This window comes from Toxotes jaculatrix, chromosome 9, assembly GCF_017976425.1.
Source record: "Toxotes jaculatrix isolate fToxJac2 chromosome 9, fToxJac2.pri, whole genome shotgun sequence".
In the NCBI taxonomy this organism is placed as follows: Eukaryota; Metazoa; Chordata; class Actinopteri; family Toxotidae; genus Toxotes; species Toxotes jaculatrix.
In genome coordinates, this window is record NC_054402.1 from 12,241,085 (window position 1) to 12,261,893 (window position 20,809).

General features: G+C 40.3%; 1 protein-coding gene across 1 annotated transcript; it reads right to left on the minus strand.

Annotated features, from left to right (window-relative positions):
- Nucleotides 1–1,328: 1,328 nt before the first annotated feature.
- drd2a (dopamine receptor D2a) lies at nucleotides 1,329–17,899 on the minus strand. Its single transcript, XM_041046289.1, has 7 exons — nucleotides 17,597–17,899; nucleotides 11,768–11,877; nucleotides 7,245–7,381; nucleotides 5,116–5,324; nucleotides 3,534–3,620; nucleotides 2,832–3,219; nucleotides 1,329–2,244 (listed from the first exon to the last, which is right to left on the minus strand). Exons 1-7 carry the CDS (start codon nucleotides 17,873–17,875, stop codon nucleotides 2,048–2,050), a joined length of 1,407 nt encoding a protein of 468 aa, XP_040902223.1. The 5' UTR covers nucleotides 17,876–17,899; the 3' UTR covers nucleotides 1,329–2,047.
- Nucleotides 17,900–20,809: the final 2,910 nt, after the last annotated feature.

The following is a 20,809-nucleotide window of genomic DNA, read 5'->3' on the forward strand; positions in this document are numbered from 1 at the left end:
TGAGTGCAGTTTTCCACTCTTTAGCTAATAATTTACTGGTATGACATTGGAGAACACTTTTAGGTCCTCTGACATTCACCCTTCAACATGAAACAATTTGGTGTCTTTTGATTTAAACCCGACATCACAAGAAAAACAGGTAAACTCTGCATTCCTGAGTTTCCAGTATAATGTCAGCAGCAGCAGCAGCAGCAGCACTCACCAGGAGTGACGAATTGCCTTGAAAAGAAAGAACATTTCATTCTGTTACCTTTGTCACTGGGGTTGGACTCTGCAGAGCAGGACATATGATGGCTCCAACAAATATTCTGTTTCCGAAAAACTCAACACTGTATGAGGCTCCCTTACAAAAAAAAGCAACTTTATTACCTTTAGAAAAAGTGTGACATTTCATCCTAGATTGGTTCTTCAGACACAAAGGTATCAAACTGACCCAAGTGTGTGTCATTGAAAAAATAGTCTTATTCCCTCCAATGGGCGTGACTACAGCCACAGGACCAGTGCACATTTCAAATCCAGACTCAATAAAATTTAAGTAATACTATGCAAACTAGCAGTGTATACACAGGGAATTGTTTGTTTAATAACACACACCTGACTCTGAGACTGAAACCTCTATATTTCTTGAACAACCAATTTGGACTCAAAATTTTGTTATTGTTCTAAATTTTAAAAGGGAATATACACATACTACAGTGTTGCAAGACTTTGGGAAGCAGCAAGATGTGCATATCTTTTTGCAGATAAATTCCTAAAAACATTCTGTTAACAAAAAAGCTCTTTTTGCAGACTTTACTGTCTTGTTTAGATTTGAAAATATGGTCTGAGAATTACAGAGTTTTGTGATTTCACTTAAGCTACAGTACTTGGTGACCAGTATTCATCAAAAATATTAACATATCTTTGTTGATAATAATGTCTTTATTGTTGAACTGAAAATAATGCAGGCTTGCCCAAAACAATACAGACACATGTATTGTTGTTACTGTTATTTCAGTTTTGCCAAGTTCACCTCATTCTTACTGAGGCAAAGGCCCCAGGGAGCTGCTTCAGGGGTTGCACACATCCACATGATTATACCTGGAAGCTGCAAAGTCCACATACAGGTCATTAGTTTGCCACAACTCCACTGCAGCAGCTCTCAGAGTTACTTCCAGTAAATATTACTCAACTGCAGACCAATCCTGGGCATAAGAGAGAAGCTGCTGAATAATAACAAATCATTTATGGGTGTCTTGTTATCTGTCTGCACACAGTGAACACTGATATTCACATGGCACTTTACAGTGTCTCATAACTTCATCTTCATCTTTTGTAATTTTCTTGTTAAACATACATTTCATGAGAAGTCAAATAGAGGAGCAGTGTAGCATGCATCACATTTCTATTGCAGGCATATAATCACAGTTAATGTGTTAAAAACTATGTACAGCAAATAAGAAGAAGAATAGTGATAATAATAATAGTACATGATTTTTCAATTTATAAAATTGCAAATATGTGATTATTGGCATTGCCACATGATACAGCAAGTAAATCATCTCTTGTCTTGAACACACATTCCAATCAGTAATAGGTTTTAAGATTAAGAGCTCAAGTTTTAACACTGCAATGAACACTGACTTGATATCTATAAGATTTGCAGAAAAAATTCCATCATCAAAACATAAAGTACACACACACAATAAATAGCAGTTTGCAACTTGTATGTGTGTGGTATACACAGATGGCTCCTTACATGACAAGCACAATGATTTTAGAGAACAATGTTACATTTTTCTTTTCTCCATGAAACAAGTCATTGTTACAGACATTTTTTGTTTTACATTCAATGATTTGGAGTCCACGAACAATTCACATACAGAGCCAACATGTCTTTGAACAAGACACAGTCAGTTTTTCAGTCACTCAGCTCCATAACTTTAAAAAGCAAAATCGCAGTTTCCCCCTGTGGCGCATTTTCCTTAGCAGGATGAGGTATTTGCCAGAAGAGATGCTTTTATTCATCACTCCTCCCTCAGTTTGATGAGACAAGTGATGTTGCAGTTTAGCAGTGCAAGATCTTAATGAATGCCTTTCTGAACTCGACATTAAAGGTGGTGTATATGATGGGATTTACAGCACTATTCACGTAGCCCAGCCAAGTGAAAGCATTGTACACCTCAGCAGGAACCTTGCATTTTGTGCAGTGGGTGTTCAAGATATGTGTAATGAAAAATGGCAGCCAACATATGATGAATACACCTGAGGAGATAAGAGGAAAAAATGGAAATATTAGAAAAAGGCAGAGAGAGGGAGGGAAGAAGGAAGCTCCTACATTAGACACCCAAATATGGGTGACATATGGAGGAGCTGGACTCTAAAATACAAGTATCAGAGTGATTTCCTTTCGTTGCATCACTGCCTGACTTGTTTTCAAGTTCTGTTTTAGGTCACACCAAAAATTTGAGATGGAAGTAAAACTACATGCAGAGGCAGCCAAGGACCAGTTTTCTACATTGTACACTATAAGAGTTGGCTTGTGGTAAATTATAACACCAACACATGGTTGGGCCTGATGAGTTTCAGTGGAGTTTCGGTGGCGTCCCCCGCTGATTTCACATCGTGATCACTGCATGTTCTTTTGCATGTGCAAATTTGATAACAAAAACAGTTATTTGGTTGTGGTTGCGTTTGATTTCACAGTCAGTTCCACTGTGATGTGTATACTCAGATAAAAGAGCATTAGATTTAACTTATTTTACTTTAACTGATCATAAATTATTTATACCAAAAGGGAAACAAAAAAACAAACAAACAAAAAAACAGTAAGTGCAAGTGAACTAACTTACCAAGAACGATGGCTAACATCTGAGTGGCCTTTTTTTCCTTCTGCTGGGAGATCTTCCTCTTGCTCATGGTTTTCACAGAGGTTTGAGTCTTGCCATTAGGTAAGGCCTGCGTCTGGAAAACTTTGGCCACAACACGTGCTGGATCCCCCAGAGCCTCCTTGGTAGGATCTCCATTCTTTTCAGCTTTCTGGCCCTCCTCAGGAGGTGTGGGAGGTGTGGAGGTGGGGCTAGTGTTAGCCTTGTTGGGCATCAGTAGCTGGTGGCTCGTGGCCGGAGTGTCTCCAAGAGTACACTGTGGCTGCTGCTTCTGTTTCTGGCTGCTGCCACTGTTGTTCAGCTCGTCAAGCTCCAGATCTTCCCCCTCATTGACTATGTCTTTGATGAAAATCTGAGCAAGGTCAGAATGAGCAGAAAACCATGGAATCAGATGAGATGGTCAATTTTTTTCATTTGGGTTATTGTACAGTGGGTGATGTTTTAAAATAATGGCTAATAAACAAAACAAATTATCACATTTTCCGTTTTTCTATTTGCTGTAGCAGAAAGGTGCCTTTTCAAACAATATTTTCTCTGAGAAATGGAGGTAAACTTCAAGGTGACACCTTACTAAATCTTTTACAGGCAAAACAAAAATGTTTCCAACAATTAAACTTTTTAGAAAATAAAAGCTGTAAACAAAGGAACATAAAAAAGAGCACACACCACTTTCTTCTTGTTGACAGGAAAACTCCCATTAGATTTAACAATCATGGTGCACAACCTCACATCCTCTGGATGAGTGCACTTATCCTGAAATGAAAGCAGCTGTGTCAGGCAAGGAGAGGGTACAATGTCAAAGCACAACTGACAAAAGGGCTGTCTTAGCACAGGTCCCACTGCCTACTGGGTCAAATGAGGCTACATCAAGCTCTGATACAGAAAGGTTGTTTAGCAAGAGACTGATCTGCAGCTTCAACTGTAGCTGCAAGTCAATTAAGTGTTTTTTAGCTGAGATTTTTTCAGTAAGACAAACAAATTCACCCAACATTTAACAGTAAAGGTGAAATGTAATTTAAATTATGTTCTTTCACTCCAAAAATGATTGTATGCTAAATCTGTATATATGCTGCCATATGACTTTACAGATCATTTAATTAATCTGTGGTCTATATTCCCTGTAAACTCCCACCCAAACCACCCAACCCACCCAACCCAACCCACCCAACCCACCCAACCCCAACCCACCCAACCCACCCAACCCAAACCCGACCCGACCCACCCAACCCAAACCCGACCCACCCGACCCACCCAACCCAAACCCGACCCGACCCACCCGACCCACCCAACCCAAACCCGACCCGACCCACCCGACCCACCCAACCCAACCCACCCGACCCACCCAACCCAACCCACCCGACCCACCCAACCCAACCCACCCAACCCACCCCAACCCCACACAACCCACCCAACCCCACACAACCCTACCCACCCAACCCAACCAACCCAACCAACCCAAACCCAGCCCAACCCACCCAACCCAACCAACCCAAACCCAACCCAACCCACCCCAACCCAGCGCAGCCCAGCCCAACCCAGCCCAACCCAGCCCAACCCAACCCAACCATCACACACACACACACAGACACAGACACAGACACAGACACACACACAGACACACAGAAACCGCAGAGCAAAGTCATGCATGAACATGAGTAATGTAGTGCACTGGATCAAAAGCATTACTTGGTTTCCTGTGCAGAGCCCATTGAGTTTCGCTATGTCAGTAAAATCAATAGCCAGAAAAGGGAAAGGTCATTTGAGGGCCATCATAGGTAGTGTTGCGTGGTGGCTTTCGACACTGAAACGTACCAGTAAATGTAACATTAACATTATACTTTGTCTAGAGGATGGAACCTGTTCACCCACCATATATGGTGCCTTAGGTATATCTGAGCCTTGCACTTTCAGTCCCTTTGCCTTGAATGTTATCCATTGTTTTTTTCCAGCAAAATCAATCCCCTTCTTGTCAGTATTCTCCCCTTTAAAAGTATGCTGTTATGTAATCCAATGCCTGTCCATAAAACCAAGTATGATTGTGTTGAGAAAATTATTGATTGCAGTTTCTTAAAGAAGAGATTTTTATGTTCTGAACCCCCCTCCCCCCCAAAGCAGTTGAAAAAGACATCACTTTAAAATGTTCAGAAAAGATAAAGAGCACTGGTATAATAAAGGTGTAAATCAGTCTTGACTTTCGCATTGAAGCCATAAAAGTGTAAGCAGGAGGCATTTTGCTGCAGAAGCTCACCTTCAGCGAAGTGGCCACATCAGGGTCGGCAGCCTGACAGACACGCTGCTTTGGTTTTGTGTTTACACGTTTTCTGCGCTTCCTCAGGACCACATAAATTTGCACATAAACCAGCAGAGTGATGATGAAGGGAACATAGAAGGACACGATGGAAGAGTATACCACAAAGGCCGGATTGGCGATCACACAGAGAGATTCATCACGAGTGGCTGTGGAGATAAGCACAGGGCGAATAAAAGATTCAGACTGGATATTATGTTCCATCCAAAATTGGTGTTGTGCAGTTTTGCTGTGTTTTTGTCACTGTGACTCTTGGAACTCTCTACAGTAAAATGGGAAACTTAGTTTGGCTTGAATTTGCAGCTAAGAATCAAGAGTTTGTACTTTGATGCTAATCTCTTGAAAAATCATCCAAAAATGTAACCGCTCCTGCACTTTCCTCACTTGGTGGTCATTCACACAATTTTCTTTTTCCTGCTCCCATCCGCTTAGACCATTGCGATCCTTTTTATTTCTACCCACCTCACTCTAAGCTCCCTTACAGCTTATCCAGAATGCTGCCACAGGGCTTCTATTTGGTGCCAAATCTAGAGATCATATCAGTCCAATTTTAGACTCTACACTTGTTTGTTAATTTTACATTTTACTGATTTACTTATAAAGCCAGTCAAATTTGCCACAAGCTGCATCACTGACTTTTTAACCCCCTGGAGACGAGAGCATACAATGAGGTGACAGGTCTCTGGATAGAGTTGTCCTGTCCAGCTTCTGGACTTGAGTCCAAAGCAAACAAAATAAACTTCCCTAAAGGCAGCTTTAGATTAGGCAACAGTAGCTGCTGAACAGACACAGATAAGAGCTGAGACATTGTGGATATACAGTAGGTGTGTGGTTCATGTTAACAACTTGTTATCATCACACTTCAGGGTGGGTCTGGCCCAGGAGGTAGAGAGTGGTCCACTAAAGGGGCACCCCTCTTATACATAGGAAATTCAGTTTACTTGTCAGTAGGAGCAGTGCTTCTAGTCATTTTTAACAGACGATGACAAACTGGAGGTTGTCTCTGTTGGTCAATTTTGACCATCATTTCTTTAATCTGTCCCTAGCAAGCCCCCCAGCTTTGTGGAAGTTACATACTAAATTGAACACATCACTAAAACCCTTATTCCGATGACACACACTCATGTCTGCACGCACACTATGAGTATGTGTGTGTTCCTGAGTGTGTGTGTGGGTGAATATATTATATAGCATAGAGCTTTGGGTAAAAGCCTTCTATACACTGCAGTTCATTTACTACACAAATCCCTTCTTTGGCGTGATCTGTGTTTGAAATGATCACCAAACTCCTCTGACAAACTTTACAGCTCTAGAAGCTTTCGATCTACAGGTAAAAACAGCAGAAATATTTTAAACATGAGTTGCTAAAGCTTAAAAACAAATATTGATTGCTTGAGTGTCAGTGGTTCCTGCTGCTGAGATCTCCGCTTTCATGCTTCCTGCAGCTTATTCAAGCTAGATCTGCAGCCTCTTGAAAGCGGCTGTGGGGCTCACAAATCCAAATGTCTGAGTCCCGGCAGAATTGACATTACATCAAGGCACTCAAAGGGATGAGTGGAGCTTCAAAGTGACAGGACGAAAGCCACAGGAGCTGGTCAGCAACAAGGCGGCGCCTCTAAAAAGCCCTTAATCGGAACCTGATTTAACTGAAATCCTCCGGTAAAGCCCCTGCTCTGTGGAGTAAGTAACCCAAGGGCCTAAGAATCACTAAAGGTAGTTACATGTCAGTAATGAAGTAATAAATTACTCATATGGGTAAGTCTCTAAAACTTCACAAAATCTGGTAAAATGTGATCAAATGTGGTAGCTTGTTCTCACTTCTGCGGTAACCGCAAATGGGCACTGACACTGACATTCTGCTTTAATACAATATAAAGGCAAAGAGGGGGAAAGTTTAAAAGATATACCAGTTAAACTGTTCAAATTGTATATATATCTAAAATGTACATACTGTACTGTGCAGTGGATATGCCCAAGAATAATACAACACCTCTACTGCTCCACCAATTTAGTCATAGACAATGATAACACATTTCTGTGTAGCAGATGTGTATTGTGATCTCTCTTACCTGTGTTATTTAGGCCAAACAACAGGGGACATGATATGGCGAAAGACAGTACCCACACCACAGAGATCATTACTGTGACCCGTCTCCTGGAACTGTAGCGAGTATTGTACAGCATTGGCATTGCAACTGCTGTGTAACTGTAAGGGGTGAAGAAAAAAATAGACACAAAATAGACAACGTATGAAAATATGACACCTTTCTGCATGACATTAGGGAAAGTATGACAAGTTCAACAAACATTTTTGTGATACACTTGTATGATTTGAATTCATTTATGCTCGATTCAGTGATTCACAGCTCAATGTATGGCCCTTCTATTTCTCGTTCTCTTTCTTCACCGGTGGAAGGTTTTGCTTAAAGAAGGACAAAGAACATGGACTCTACAAGTTGGTTAAGCAAGAAATGTTTCCTGTCATCTTGAATCAGATCCTGTTTGATGGTGGACTGGCCCTTTGGAAACAGCTATGCGCTGTGGGCTGTAGTTTACATGAAGACGAGGTCCTGTAAGGTAGGCTGTGTTTTTCTCCCAGCGTCTCACAGGAAGGACCTTATCATTTAACCCTGCTACATTGGCTGACTTTATTAGTGAGCTTGCTGTAATCACCAGGAAATGCAGTGCTTTTGTTGTGTGGGTGTTCCATACATTGATTTTTGTGTTATTTGGTTTGAAACACTTAAGGAATAAATCCAAGGGAGTAAGCTTTTAATATATAATTAAAAATGGGTTTCTTTATTAAAACACAGATGGGAAATCAGGTTTTATATGAGGTAATTGCATTATTCCATGTATGTTGCTATAGCTTGTGCAACACACGCCCACTGACAAAATCATAGGTGAAGCAAATTGGCCCACAGTGCTGGTGCGAGGCCAGAAGATAACCAGTTTCTTTGAGAGCAAGAAAATGTTGTCCACCTGCACCTGTTATCACAGTTTTGGGTCTGGAAACTGAGCCCTCTGCACCGACAGTGGTGCAGCAGAGGTAGTTAACACAGATAAAGCTGCACAGAAAATGTATTTTGTTAACCATTTGATATGAAATCGAGCCTGCAGTCCTGCCTGCAAAGAGGACAATTTAATGCTCAGGTTGTCTATGCTGATCTTTATATAAGGTGCGCACACAGCCACCTGTAAGATACACCACATGTACTGAGCTTAGTATTCTTCCCTCTTAATATATATCTGTCATCTAGGACACATCACATTTGTGGAGTTTCACAATGCTCAGTAAGTTTCTATAGCAAGTTTCAGCTCATCTTTTAGCTGTCGGAGCAAAACTTTATTGTTGTGGTTCATTCTTCTGGCTCTCATATTGTTGATGTCAGCTGCAGCTGGCAGCTGTTTTCAGAAAGAAAAAAAGCCCTAAAATATCACTGTACGCTACCTGCTCATCACAGGCCTAAGCAGCTAGCTATTGAACATAGTGGAGCACTCAGCAACTAAAGAGACAGATATTCCCCTCAGGTGTTAGTAGAGACAAAAAAACAAAAAGGGAATACTGGATTTATATTTCCCTGGTGGCCAGAAACATGACTCCAAATGAAAGTGAATTTTGCTCCATAACTGCTGGATGTGTACAGAAGCAACTCTTTGCTAACAAGTTCACTGTATCAGCTTAAAAGGTGATGATATGTCAATGCTGAATTAATAACTTGCTTCACTGCCCCCAAATGGCAAAAAAATCTATGTGATTAAAGCTAGAACAGGTACTGTATTAGATCAACAGTTGATGGTTACCAATAATGTCATGTAATGGCCTTTTCTTTCACATAGGAAAATCTCACTCTCTGGCCTTTACATGTGTAATTCTGCATGCAACATCAAGTATTGGTACCTTAAAGGCAAAATCTATAATCCACATTCATTGAAAGGTTGCCACTCAGTGACATATGTATGATCATAAAAATAACATATTGCATCTTTTATTAAATCATGTGACAGACGCTTTTCTGCACACTAAATTCGTAGACTATCCTACATGGAATTTCAGGCTACACGGCTAAAAATTGCTCTAAATGTAGAGCAGCTCTCTTGTCATCTGTTCTTAAAGCATAAGCCCAAATCCATTTTTTCAGGAGAAGCACAATCAAAAGTTGGCATAGTAATGGAAGAGCTGGAGTTTATGTAATTATGTATATAATTTAAACAGTCTCAGGTGTGGTGTACCGCATCTAAACACATTCAAATATGACCAACTGAACTAACAAAAATGATAAACACTAAAATTACAAAAAATACTTTGCCTTGTCATGTGTCACTAAAATTGAAGCCAAACCGCACTGACATAAATGTCTTGTAAAACATTTCAGTGCACATTATGAAAGCATTGTGATAGGGTCTTCCAATTCAGCTTAAAAAATGTTTGCCTTTTGGCAACATAATTGGAGTTCTGTTCAATCTTATTTGGCATGTGTATATTCATATCACGTCCCACACAAAAGCAGTTTTGTCTTAGGTCCATTAGTCTTCTGCTTCTAAAGAGGAATTGAGTAGCTGATTTGATTGGCCATTGTTGGAGAGGCCCCCAGCTCCAACCACTAATAACATATTCATTCTTTTAACCATAGAGTAACTAAATAACCTCTTTTCCAGCCTGTGGTCACAAAATTCCAAAAGTAAATTGATGATATGGGTTTGAGAGTATTCCCCGAGTGCTGACTTGCACTTGCACACAGATTCATAAAACCAGGGCCCCTTATGTGATCACCTCCCAATTCGCTCCACATTATTGAGTATGAACAAAGTTAGCAGAGACAGAAACAATCCTTTGATGTATAAATTACGATGCTGCCTGTAGCTGCTGGACAGATAAAAGGAAGCAAATTTGTTTGTGACTCTTATCTGAACTTTTATAAATCAGCATCAGATGGGTGGACCCTGAAATGTACTCAAGCCAGGAAAAGTGATTGTCGATACTGTCACACTCCTCCCGTCAGTGATCAGTATTCAGAGGGACACAGCATGCAGGCGCAAGTCATATAAATAATATCTAAATGTAAATTTAGATGCTATTCCCCTTTGGCATGATTGTAACATTTGTTTCACATACACATAAACAATGATCTACCATGAGATTATTCAAACTATTAAGCTTTACCCCTACCTATGTTTGCATTCTAATTCACTCACTTCAATAAGAGTTACAATTGTGTCCATGTGTGACCATAGTATTATATTTATTTCACACATGGGCTTAAGATGAAAATGCAGCCAAGAAGAAAATCATGTAAAATTAAATATGACATTATTCAGTAAAATGAAACTATGGGAAATGTTATGTCCTTGGTATTTTTCAGACAGCATCCATGGGCGCTTCATTTACAATGACACACTTTCAGTACATATTCTAGTTGTCAGCCATACATGATTACTTCACACAGTTTTCATACTGAATGCTCAAGCTTTACATGCCTGTCAGATGAACATGTGCAGCTCCGCTTCCTTCAGCTGTGTGTGATTATTGCGTGTCATTATTCACTGAGTCATCATGCCACTGACATAACTAAATAATTGTTTTTAATTTAATTTTTGGACAAGGCGTTAATGAATCCTGGAACATTAAGTCTTGTGACAAGACATAAGGTGCTGTCACACACTGGTGTTTTAAATTGCACTTTAGTCATTTGTGTGTATCTGTGTAACAACTGGACATTTCTACATCACTGCAGCAAGTTAAACTACTGGAGATCAAGATTTACAGCTGCTGTTCCATTCTTAAGCTTCTCTTATGGGAGCTTAATATAAGATTATACATTTTCTTGGGCAGTGAGGCCTAAATTGAATACAACCTACCTTCTCCTCCACGTTTAATGTTTTTGTTGCTAAATATTTTTTGTAGTTATTTGTTTTGCCTTTCTCTCTCTCAGCTACCACTGCAGTCTCTCTATTACTTTTGTTATTTGGTCTTCTTCCAGCAAACTAGTATGTACTTTTGATTTATGTATATTTACAGATTTGTTTATGTATCTAGAAATGAATTACTGAGAGTGTGATCATTTTAGGCGTTCCTGTGATTGGCCCGCTTTTGGCTGGCCAATCACCAAAAGGTGTCCCAATAGTGGGGTTGTTGAAATATGTCCATAAAAGATATTGATTTATTGTACTGTTTGTTTCATACCTGATAAAGGTCTATAACTGAAACATAGGAGTCCACAACTATTAGATTTCATTCTCCTATGCACCTGTCTTACAGGTGTTCATTAGGTTATGCTCACTTTTTAGTTCTGAAATTGCTGCAATTTGTCATATTAAGATATTCACATTTATAACTTTGGAACATCTGGTGGCCAGTAATTAGAATGGGTATTGCACTTCTATATAAATATACATGAAATAAAGGTGGTGCACATGGTGTGAAATCCATGTGTGGAAATTGCATTTAATATGTATAGACGTGGGCTTTAATGGTCATGCACTTAAAAAGGTAGCAGTTCCCTTCTGTTATTCAGAAGATAAAGTTTTCCATTGAGAATCCATGCAGGAAGGATGACAGGCAGGTCTAAACAATCCGAAGCGACGAACTCACCGATCAATGCTGATGGCACAGAGATTGAGGATGCTGGCTGTACACATCATCACATCCAGAGTGACAAAGATGTCACAGTGGATCTTGCTAAAGCGCCACTCTCCTACTACCTACAAGAGAAAAACATCAACAAATGGCACTTTACAGCAACAGTCAACAGAACAAAGTTGCTTTACAAGAAAAGGCAGCACCTTGGCAGAAATGATGTAGTTTTCCTTCTGCAACAAAAAGCAATCCTGACAGTTAAGCCTACTTGTATTTTTTTTCATATTAGTTCCACACCAGTAACAGAAAGAGAGGTGAAATAAAGAGCAAAACTGAACCATACGGAGAAAGAATGAAAGAGGTTAAAATGAATAAGCATGAAAGTGCTCTCAGTTGTTAGTGGGGTCTAACCTAACACCTGGCATGGTGGCAGTTGACTTGATTATCTGAATGAGGGCTGAGTGTCTTCATGACTCTGTACATCTTTCCACTGACTTCAGTAGGAATTGAACACTATAGATTATAGCAAACCTACAGATGCCCTCAGTGTTTGTGAGATAATTATCCTCCAAAATGCATCCTGGTCTGTAGCCTCAGGTGGCTCTCAGTCAAATACATGATCAAAACCTATTTGTATTCATACCTCTGTTGCTCTCTGTTCCCTGGTCAAACCCCACAATGAAACTAACATCATCACTGATGCATCAGTGATGCAACCCACCTCGCCTGACACTACAGCCTACATGCTTCCTCCCACAGCTCTGAAAAGGGTAAGGGAGACGTTTGTGTCAGGGGCAACTCCTACCTCTCTGTGACTGATTAATCTTTGTCCCTAGGCCGTGTCTTTATAAAATTAAGCGCCAGCTTAAAGAGCCATATGTTGTTGCTGTTGTCAACAACACTAGCAGTGATTGCAGAATGATCTGACAGCCTAATGAGTGCCCTTCTCGCTGTCGCAACCTCGCCACTCTTCTCGTCTTTTTTGCGTTTTTCCAACCTTTTGCTCCTGACATTTGTCTTCCCTGTATCTCTACACTATCCTCTTGTTCGCTGAATTCAATCTGCCTGTTTCTCCCCTTCACTACATCACTCACTTTCTTGTTCTTGATCTTTATAAGTCAATGTACAGGTTGCGCCTCTCACCAGCTCCACCGGCACAACCATACATTTTTACAGCCTCATCAGTGCTGCAGCCGTTAACAAATTTAAGAGCCTCACATGAGCTGAAAACCATTACAGGTCCTTGGGGCTGCAACACAGGTCTATTTGTATCAGTGTAGTGAGGCGCATTCAATGGATATTTAACTGCTTTCTTATAGGCACCATATCTCAGGCACTGAAATCAAAGCAAATATTTTCTGAAAGGGGATAAAGTATTATGAAATGTTGTCTCTGGGATATACGCATTTTCTCAATTTTGTCCTTCAAACAGACACCCTCCCCACCCCACCTACTTCTCCAACATAATTTATAACTTCAGAGTGTGCATATGTACCTTGCATATCATAATTCAGAATGTATCAGCATTCTGATTTAATTTGCAAATGGGAAGTTGCAGGGAAATTGAAAGTGCAGTAATGGGGGCAGTAGCTAGAAAGAGCAATTTGAGATGTCACTTAAAATGAGGGTGAAATGAAATTAACGCACTATGCTCTTTCATCTAAAACTCGGCTGTCTTTATGGCATACACAAGAACGATGATAAACAACAAACTTTATTGATACAGGACCAATCATTGCAGAAATGCTAAAGTGCATGCGTAGAAACAACATTAGAAGTATTATAAGGACAAAGTCAACTCAGACAACTCAAACAGCTGTTTAAAATCACGTTATTTCCACATTACATGCCAGCAACATAACAATGACAGCTGAAAGCTAACTACTCATCATTTATCTCTGTATGACAACGTGAGATGGATTTCCTTACTGCTAAGAAGGGATAATTATTTTATGATATTTATTTACAAACCTGTTAAGCTATGTGGTTCTATGCACCATTATAATACAATAAACTGCAAACTCCTCTTAAACTTGACTTTTTCATTTCCCTTGGAAATTTCTGAAGTTTTATTACCAGATGATTGAAAGACTCTTCTGCTTCTATTAATTCTGTTTTATAGCCTGATTGTTGGTTGTATGACTTTATATGTCTTGTTCTTACTTTATATGCAGGGTCTATGGTTGTTTGACTTTACATGTCTCCTCAGAGATCTCTCATGAACTGAATGAGACTACTGTCTGAGCATAATACAATTAGAAATCTAATATTTGGAATGAACACAAAGATTAGGGACACCGTCATGATACCCCAAAAAATATAAAATGTGAATTTCTACTTTTTGGTTTCTGGTTTAAAAAAAAAAAAAAAAAAAATCAGAAACCAAAAGATAATAATTTGAAAAGAGAGCAGATGACGTGATTTACGAGAGCAGATATGGTCTGACTTACTTGGGGGGAAAAAAAGCAATTTCGTTTCAGCTGGACTTTCTGTCTCTCATGAAATTCCACTATCCGAAAAAATGGGGTTTTATTCACCTTGATTTTAAACAAACGCTGAACCTCAAGTCATGCATAATTTCCCCTCCATATGCTCTCTAAATCAGTCACACTTGGCAGAAAGCGAAAGTAATTAATGCTAATTTAGCATTTAATAATAAAGGGCAAGTTGAATGCCCTGCACACACTGTGACTAAGCTCTCACTATATTTCATGTTGATACATTAAAAACGAGAAACTCAGTCACGGCTGTGAGAACCAAGTTAAAAAGATAAAATGTCGGCACATAGATAAAGAAAAAAAAAGTTGTTCTAGAATAGAAGAGATAAACAATACTGTTACCAAGCGGTGAACAGAATTGCTAAGTGTGTCTGTTTTCATTATCTGAAGACATACATAAATTTAGATTGTGTCTCTGACGGCAGAAGCATGTTTAGAAGGATGTGAAATGAATAAATAATGTGAGCTGTGTTTACCTGTATGTAGATAATCTCTAGGCAATCAGAAGCATCAACTTTCCCACTTCTACCAAATAACTTTTAAGGATTTAAGGATTTATACCAGTCCACACCAAAAACCAGATGAGAATCCCATTCCAAACACAGGCTGGTAATCCATTTTGACTTTGACAAACAGTTCTTGGCATATTTATCTGTGGAGGATTTCCCCCAAATTGTTATTAATAGCCTGTCGGGATAAGATGCCTTTAAAAAAGAAGAAGGTTGAAGTCCTTCTTTGTGAAAAACCGCATAAATGGAGCAGTTGTCTATGTTACTATCACAGAAGCTGTTGGGATGAGAACCCATAAACACTGCTGTTGGTGGGTTATCACCCCCCCACCAGCCCTGCAAACGTGTTCAGGAAAACACTGAAACTGTAATTAATTCTTAACCTAAATGAAATAATCATGGCAGTCTGTGATCTAGATTGGAATTCCTGTGGCTCACATAAATAATTTTGCAGCAGAATTTGTGGTCTAAATGTGCCCAATTTACCAAAAACAAACAAAAATAGCAACAACCTTATATTGTGTACCAACAGATCTCAAATGCATCATGTTTCCTTTCAAAGGATCTTACAGAACACTATACCAAATAATTCTGAGTGTGAAAGTCTGTGTGCTCATCACGAGGTGTTCAACCTCTTAAAACAAGTTTTTTGTTGATGTAATGACTTCTGTGGCTCTAGAAGGAGCTCTCTAAAACCTGAGAAAATAACCCCAATTACCACAGCAATGTCATCCATGTTTTCTCAGCTTGGGCCTAGAGACTAATATATATATAGAAAGCCTGTTTTACAAACTGGGAGTGTGTAGTTTAAAAAGATGTGAGCATTTTTCAGGGAGGAAGGGTCAAATGAAATAGTTATTGATCTTGATTATGGGAAATGTCATATTTTGGAGATTGACCCATACAAGGGACTTGTAGTTGGTCTCACAGCCACTTTGAGTTTCCCAGCACAAAACACCCACAACACACACCATTCACAGATGGTGCTTTTTATTGTTTCACTGCTTGCACACACACTTTCAATATAAATAAACAACTGTCTACTACTCTAGTTGCCCGGCTTCTCTGGCACGAGTAGACCAGTTGCTTCTTAAACCAAACCATCCCCATTTAAACAAACAATATTTCCAGTTCTCCTACACAAAACAAAATCTAAGAGGCCAGCATGACCATCTGTCTTCTGTGTGTGTGGAAGTCATCTGAGGGCCAGCAGGCAACTGCATTTAAAGGGAGAGTGTGATTAGACAACAAGCACCAGCTGTGTCAATCAACTCACCTGGCACTGATCTCACAATCACCACACCCCTCTCTCACCTGCAGCTGATCATGCCAATCATGCCTACCCCCCCCCACACACACACAATGACCTGTACCAGTAAAGCACTTTTTTACCATCAAAGACTCACTTTTCTGCTCTGATATCTAAATTAATATTTTATTGACCAAGTTTTTATGCTACAATTTGGAGCTTTGATAAGCGGCTGATTACAATTCAACTCACACTTTTTCTGAAATGCTTGAATGGAGGCTCCATTCATGTGTATCCAGCTGCCCACATCAACAAAGAGAGCAAGTAAACAATTCTGATTAAAAAAAAAGAAAACAAGCACAGTGTGCAGGTTGCATACGTTATAGAAAACAAACTCTAGTCTGATGATTGATGGCAAAAAGTTTTTTTGTTTATTGGAAACAGCAACGGTGACAGGATGCTAATATATTGTACTCTGCACTACTTCTGCTAAGTATTTCTTTAAGACTATTGAGTGACACATTTCCAAACCCCACTCTGCTGTATGTGCAAACAAACATACATCGAAACAGGCTGAGACCATGACATCCTATGGATTTATATACTGTAATCTGATCAGAGTGATAATCATCATGACTCACTGAGAGACACAGGAGGATTAGAGTCCCTGTAGTCTTAGATTGCCTTTCCCTACATCAGACAGCGTGACCTAAAGCCTGATGGTCAGAAATAACCCCAGGATCGAGAAGACAAACAGAAGAGATGAGCAAAGACCAAGAGATACTGTAGAGAGATATCTTTCTGCAAGATAGTCCACATCCTGCTTGCTATTGATTTGGTAGATTGGAGATGATTTTATGCTCAACCCGAGTCTCTGTTCTCTTTAAGGCTGCAGTGGTTGACAGACAGAGCTGTATTAACCCACACAAGAGTGAATACAAAACGATGTATTCCAGAATTAGGAAGAATTATTCATAAACATGTGACCTCTGACTGGATAGACTTGTCTGGTGTTTTGACACTGTCACTTAGTTCTGCTATTGCAGGCTTTTAACCACTGCAGGACTGATATTTACAGCGCTGATGTGAACACATTAGCCCTCACCCTTGTTTCACCTTGAGCCTTCGACCTGCTGATAACTGTGGGCAGCTTGGCTGGAACACTTTTCATTATTTTACTGCCACCAGATTTCGCATAAATGCCTGTTGTTTGCATAATATACTTTCCAGCTTTTCTTTTACTCTTTGGTGCCGAATTGGATTCTGTCTTTTAAGATGGTAGTTTTCTTTGCAAAAATAAAGTATTGATTGCTTTCACAACCTACCCTCTCATATTTTGTCGACGCTATACACATTTGCGGCATTGGAGAGGTTGTAGAAGCAACAATCTTCTTATAGCTTTTATACTGCAGTTCTGCAAATCATTTCTAATGCTGTCCCAATGACACAAGATAAACCCATAGAGAAAAAGATGTATAGGTTGCAGAGGGCATGTCAGGTTATATATTAACTGTCTCTTCAAGTATATACAAACAGTATGCATGTGTGTAAATGGTGTGTGGGTGTGTGTACGTCTTTGTGGTCCTACCTCCAAGTAGACAACCCAGGGCATAACTAGCGTGGCCACCAGAAGGTCCGCGACAGCCAGGCTGACAATTAGGTAGTTAGTAGTAGTCTGCAGAGCCTTCTCTCTGGATACAGCCATGCACACCAGCACGTTGCCGAAGACGATGACGAAGATGAGCAGAGTAAGAAGCATGGCATAGTAGTTGTAAGGATGCTTCTGCTCTTGATCTGTTTGGTTGAAGCTCCATGTTCCATTGTCATAGAAACTGTCATTGTAGGCATACTGGGCTAAGACATCCATTAGCTGTGAGTGATGAAGGCCAAGAATGGGCCCTGCAAAACAGGGAGATAAGGAGAGAAAACAGCATTTGAATATATATGATTGTATTCATGTGAATGTTTGCAGTTTGTGAAGGAGAAAAAAAACCTGCAGTGTTTTGGGATTATCTGTATTCCTGCAGTAACTGCTTTGCAGAAGCAACCTGTCGATTAATCTCTTAAACCCTGCTGCACACCGTAATGGGACCATCATGGGTCAATTTTAAACTTTAATGATATAGAAGGCATCTACCATTTTTTCCATCTGATCAAACTATAACCATAAGTCCCTTGAATCTTGAATTAACTTAAAGGGATAAATCTTAACTTTAAGAGGCCCATTTAAGGCAGAGGTTAATGGGTAGAGACTGCTTAGGAGGATTAAGGCTTGGTTTTAGGGTTCAAAAGTGAGCCCCCTGCCTCTTCCAATGATTGGGCAATTGAAATGGGGGGCCAAAGGCAATGCCTGGCACACATTATCAATAGCTTTCCATTCCCATATTACTCATACCTAATATTGTTAGTCTAGTTTCAAGGTTCCCTGTTCTAAGGGTTAAGATGAAGTTTGATCCTGGTTATGGTTAGGGCCAGGATCGGGATCAGGATTCATGTAAAGTACTCTGTTGGACTTTGTGATTGCCTTAGGAATAGAGTTATGGTTAGCCTGTGTGTATGTGTGTATGTGTGTATGTGTGTTTGTGAGTGTGTGAGGCTACTTTCCCATTCACTTGTGGCTGATCTGTGTATTGTGATGTACTAAAGTTATGTATTTCCTGTGGCGCAGAAAGTTTTTCTTGAGAAAACTAAATGATCTTTTACAGCTATTCAAGCATTTGTAACACAAGAAAACACCTTTTCAGGATGTCGACATGCTGCTAAATGTGCTTATCATTTCATTCTTTTTGTGGGAGAAAAGGGATGAAAAAGCATAGAGACTCAAAAGAGGTTTCAGGAAAATTTAAGTTGTTGTTGTTGGAATGTTAAACGTACCCTGTGGGGTTTTCTTTCAAACAACCACCTGTGTTTACATTCAGTGTTTCTCACCAAAAGGTATTGTGTTTATCTGTGAGACCCAACAAAGATGATAAATGCATTTCCTTCCTCATAAACATTTGCAAAAACATTTGAACTACTTTGAAACCTGTATTTCTTTTTTGCAGGTGCATTGCTACATTTCTTGGCACATAACCGCCAATAAGTGATGGATTAGTGTGACTTGAATGCACTACATTTTCCTTCCCGCTCTCTGCAGTTGTCAGATATTTGAGTCATGCCACCCATGTGTGTGTGAGTGTATGCATTCATTTTCATGTGCATGCGAGTAGATCTTGATATACAAGCAAAACAGTGACACACTCGTTGAAACATTGCTCCATAGCACTACTAGTGGTCAAAAACTACTTTTAAGTAGCCTGTGAAGGGTAGAGGCTTTGAAAGCAGCTAGTAGTGCTTCAGAATCTGTTTAAAAAAACAAAAAAACAAATAGAAAACATAAAAAAAAGAGAAAGAAATGTCAGGTGTCACCTCTGACAAGGCAACTGAATGGTGGAGCTGTCTTCCCTTGACAGACAGATCACATGATAAAAGGAAAGCTTAATTAGTGCTATAGTGCCTGAAAAATGCACTCCATTAGAGCAGCATTAAATGTGTCTCTTGTTTTACCAAAAGGATGAGCGTAAGCTCACACTCAACGTTTCACATTCACTTGAACCGACTAAAAATACATGACTTTGACACTGAATGTACTCAGCCAATGTGTCACAACCCAACCACAATGCATCATTATGCATCATCACTGTCAGTACTTATATAACCTTGTGACAGTCAGTCTAATTGTGTAACACCTTGTGTTTGTTGCAGTTACTGCATGAGCCTCTGTGTCAGGGTTCACCCTGGGGAGCCAGGGTGCTCTTATTTTGTAATGTTTATTTAGGGTTTCCTGTTTTATTCTGACATTATCTTAGTTTCCGGTTGTTCACTGTTCTCCCTCTCGTTTCAGGTGTCTCGACCTTCCCCTCCCCGTGTGCTCATCCCACTTCCTGATTACCCTTCCTCTCCTAATGTGTTTCACCTGTTTGTAATTGTCTCACCTCCCCCTAATGTATTTAGTCCCCGTCTTCCCATCACTCGTCGCCAGATTGTCTTGTGTGTTGTTTACCAAGCTTTCCAGCGTTCTTTTCCCCATACGTGTTCTACTGTGTTCCTTGTGATAGTGTATGACCTCTGCCTGGATTTTTGGATTTTGAGCTAGCCTTCCCCCTTTTTGGTACCTTTGCTTCTTCGGACTGATTTTCTGTGTAACGAACCTGGACTATTAAACCGTTTTTTGATTCCCCACTCTCTGACTCTGCGCCTGTGTCCTCGTCCCTTCTCCCTCGTGCCTGACATTACAATCTGGCCACAAAAAATGGACGCAGCAGAGGCAGAATCAATTCGGGCGACTCTCGCGGCACAAGAACAACTCATTCGCCAGCAAGAGAGCCAGGTGAGCTACCTTCGTCAAGGGATCCTCGACATGTCCGACCGACACGAACGTCAGCTGGCGGCTGTCGGCGACCAGCTTAGCCAGTTGGCTCAACAACTCCAACGTATGCAGCCTTCGTCTCCTCCTCGGGCTGCTCCTCCAACGCCAGATGAGGCTTCTGCATCCCATTCAGCCTCTCCTCTTCCCGTGCAGTTAGCTCGTCCGGAAAAATTCTCGGGTGAGTCTGGCGATTGCCGCTCTTTTCTCACTCAGTGCGAATTGCACTTCGAACTTCTGGCTGGTGCCTACGCCTCTGACCGAGCACGAATCGCCTTCATAATCTCCCACCTGACGGGCAGAGCAGCGAAATGGGCGACGGCAGAATGGAGCCGAAAGACAGCCACCTGCAACTCACTCTCTGCCTTCGTCGAAGCATTCAAGTTAGTGTTCCAA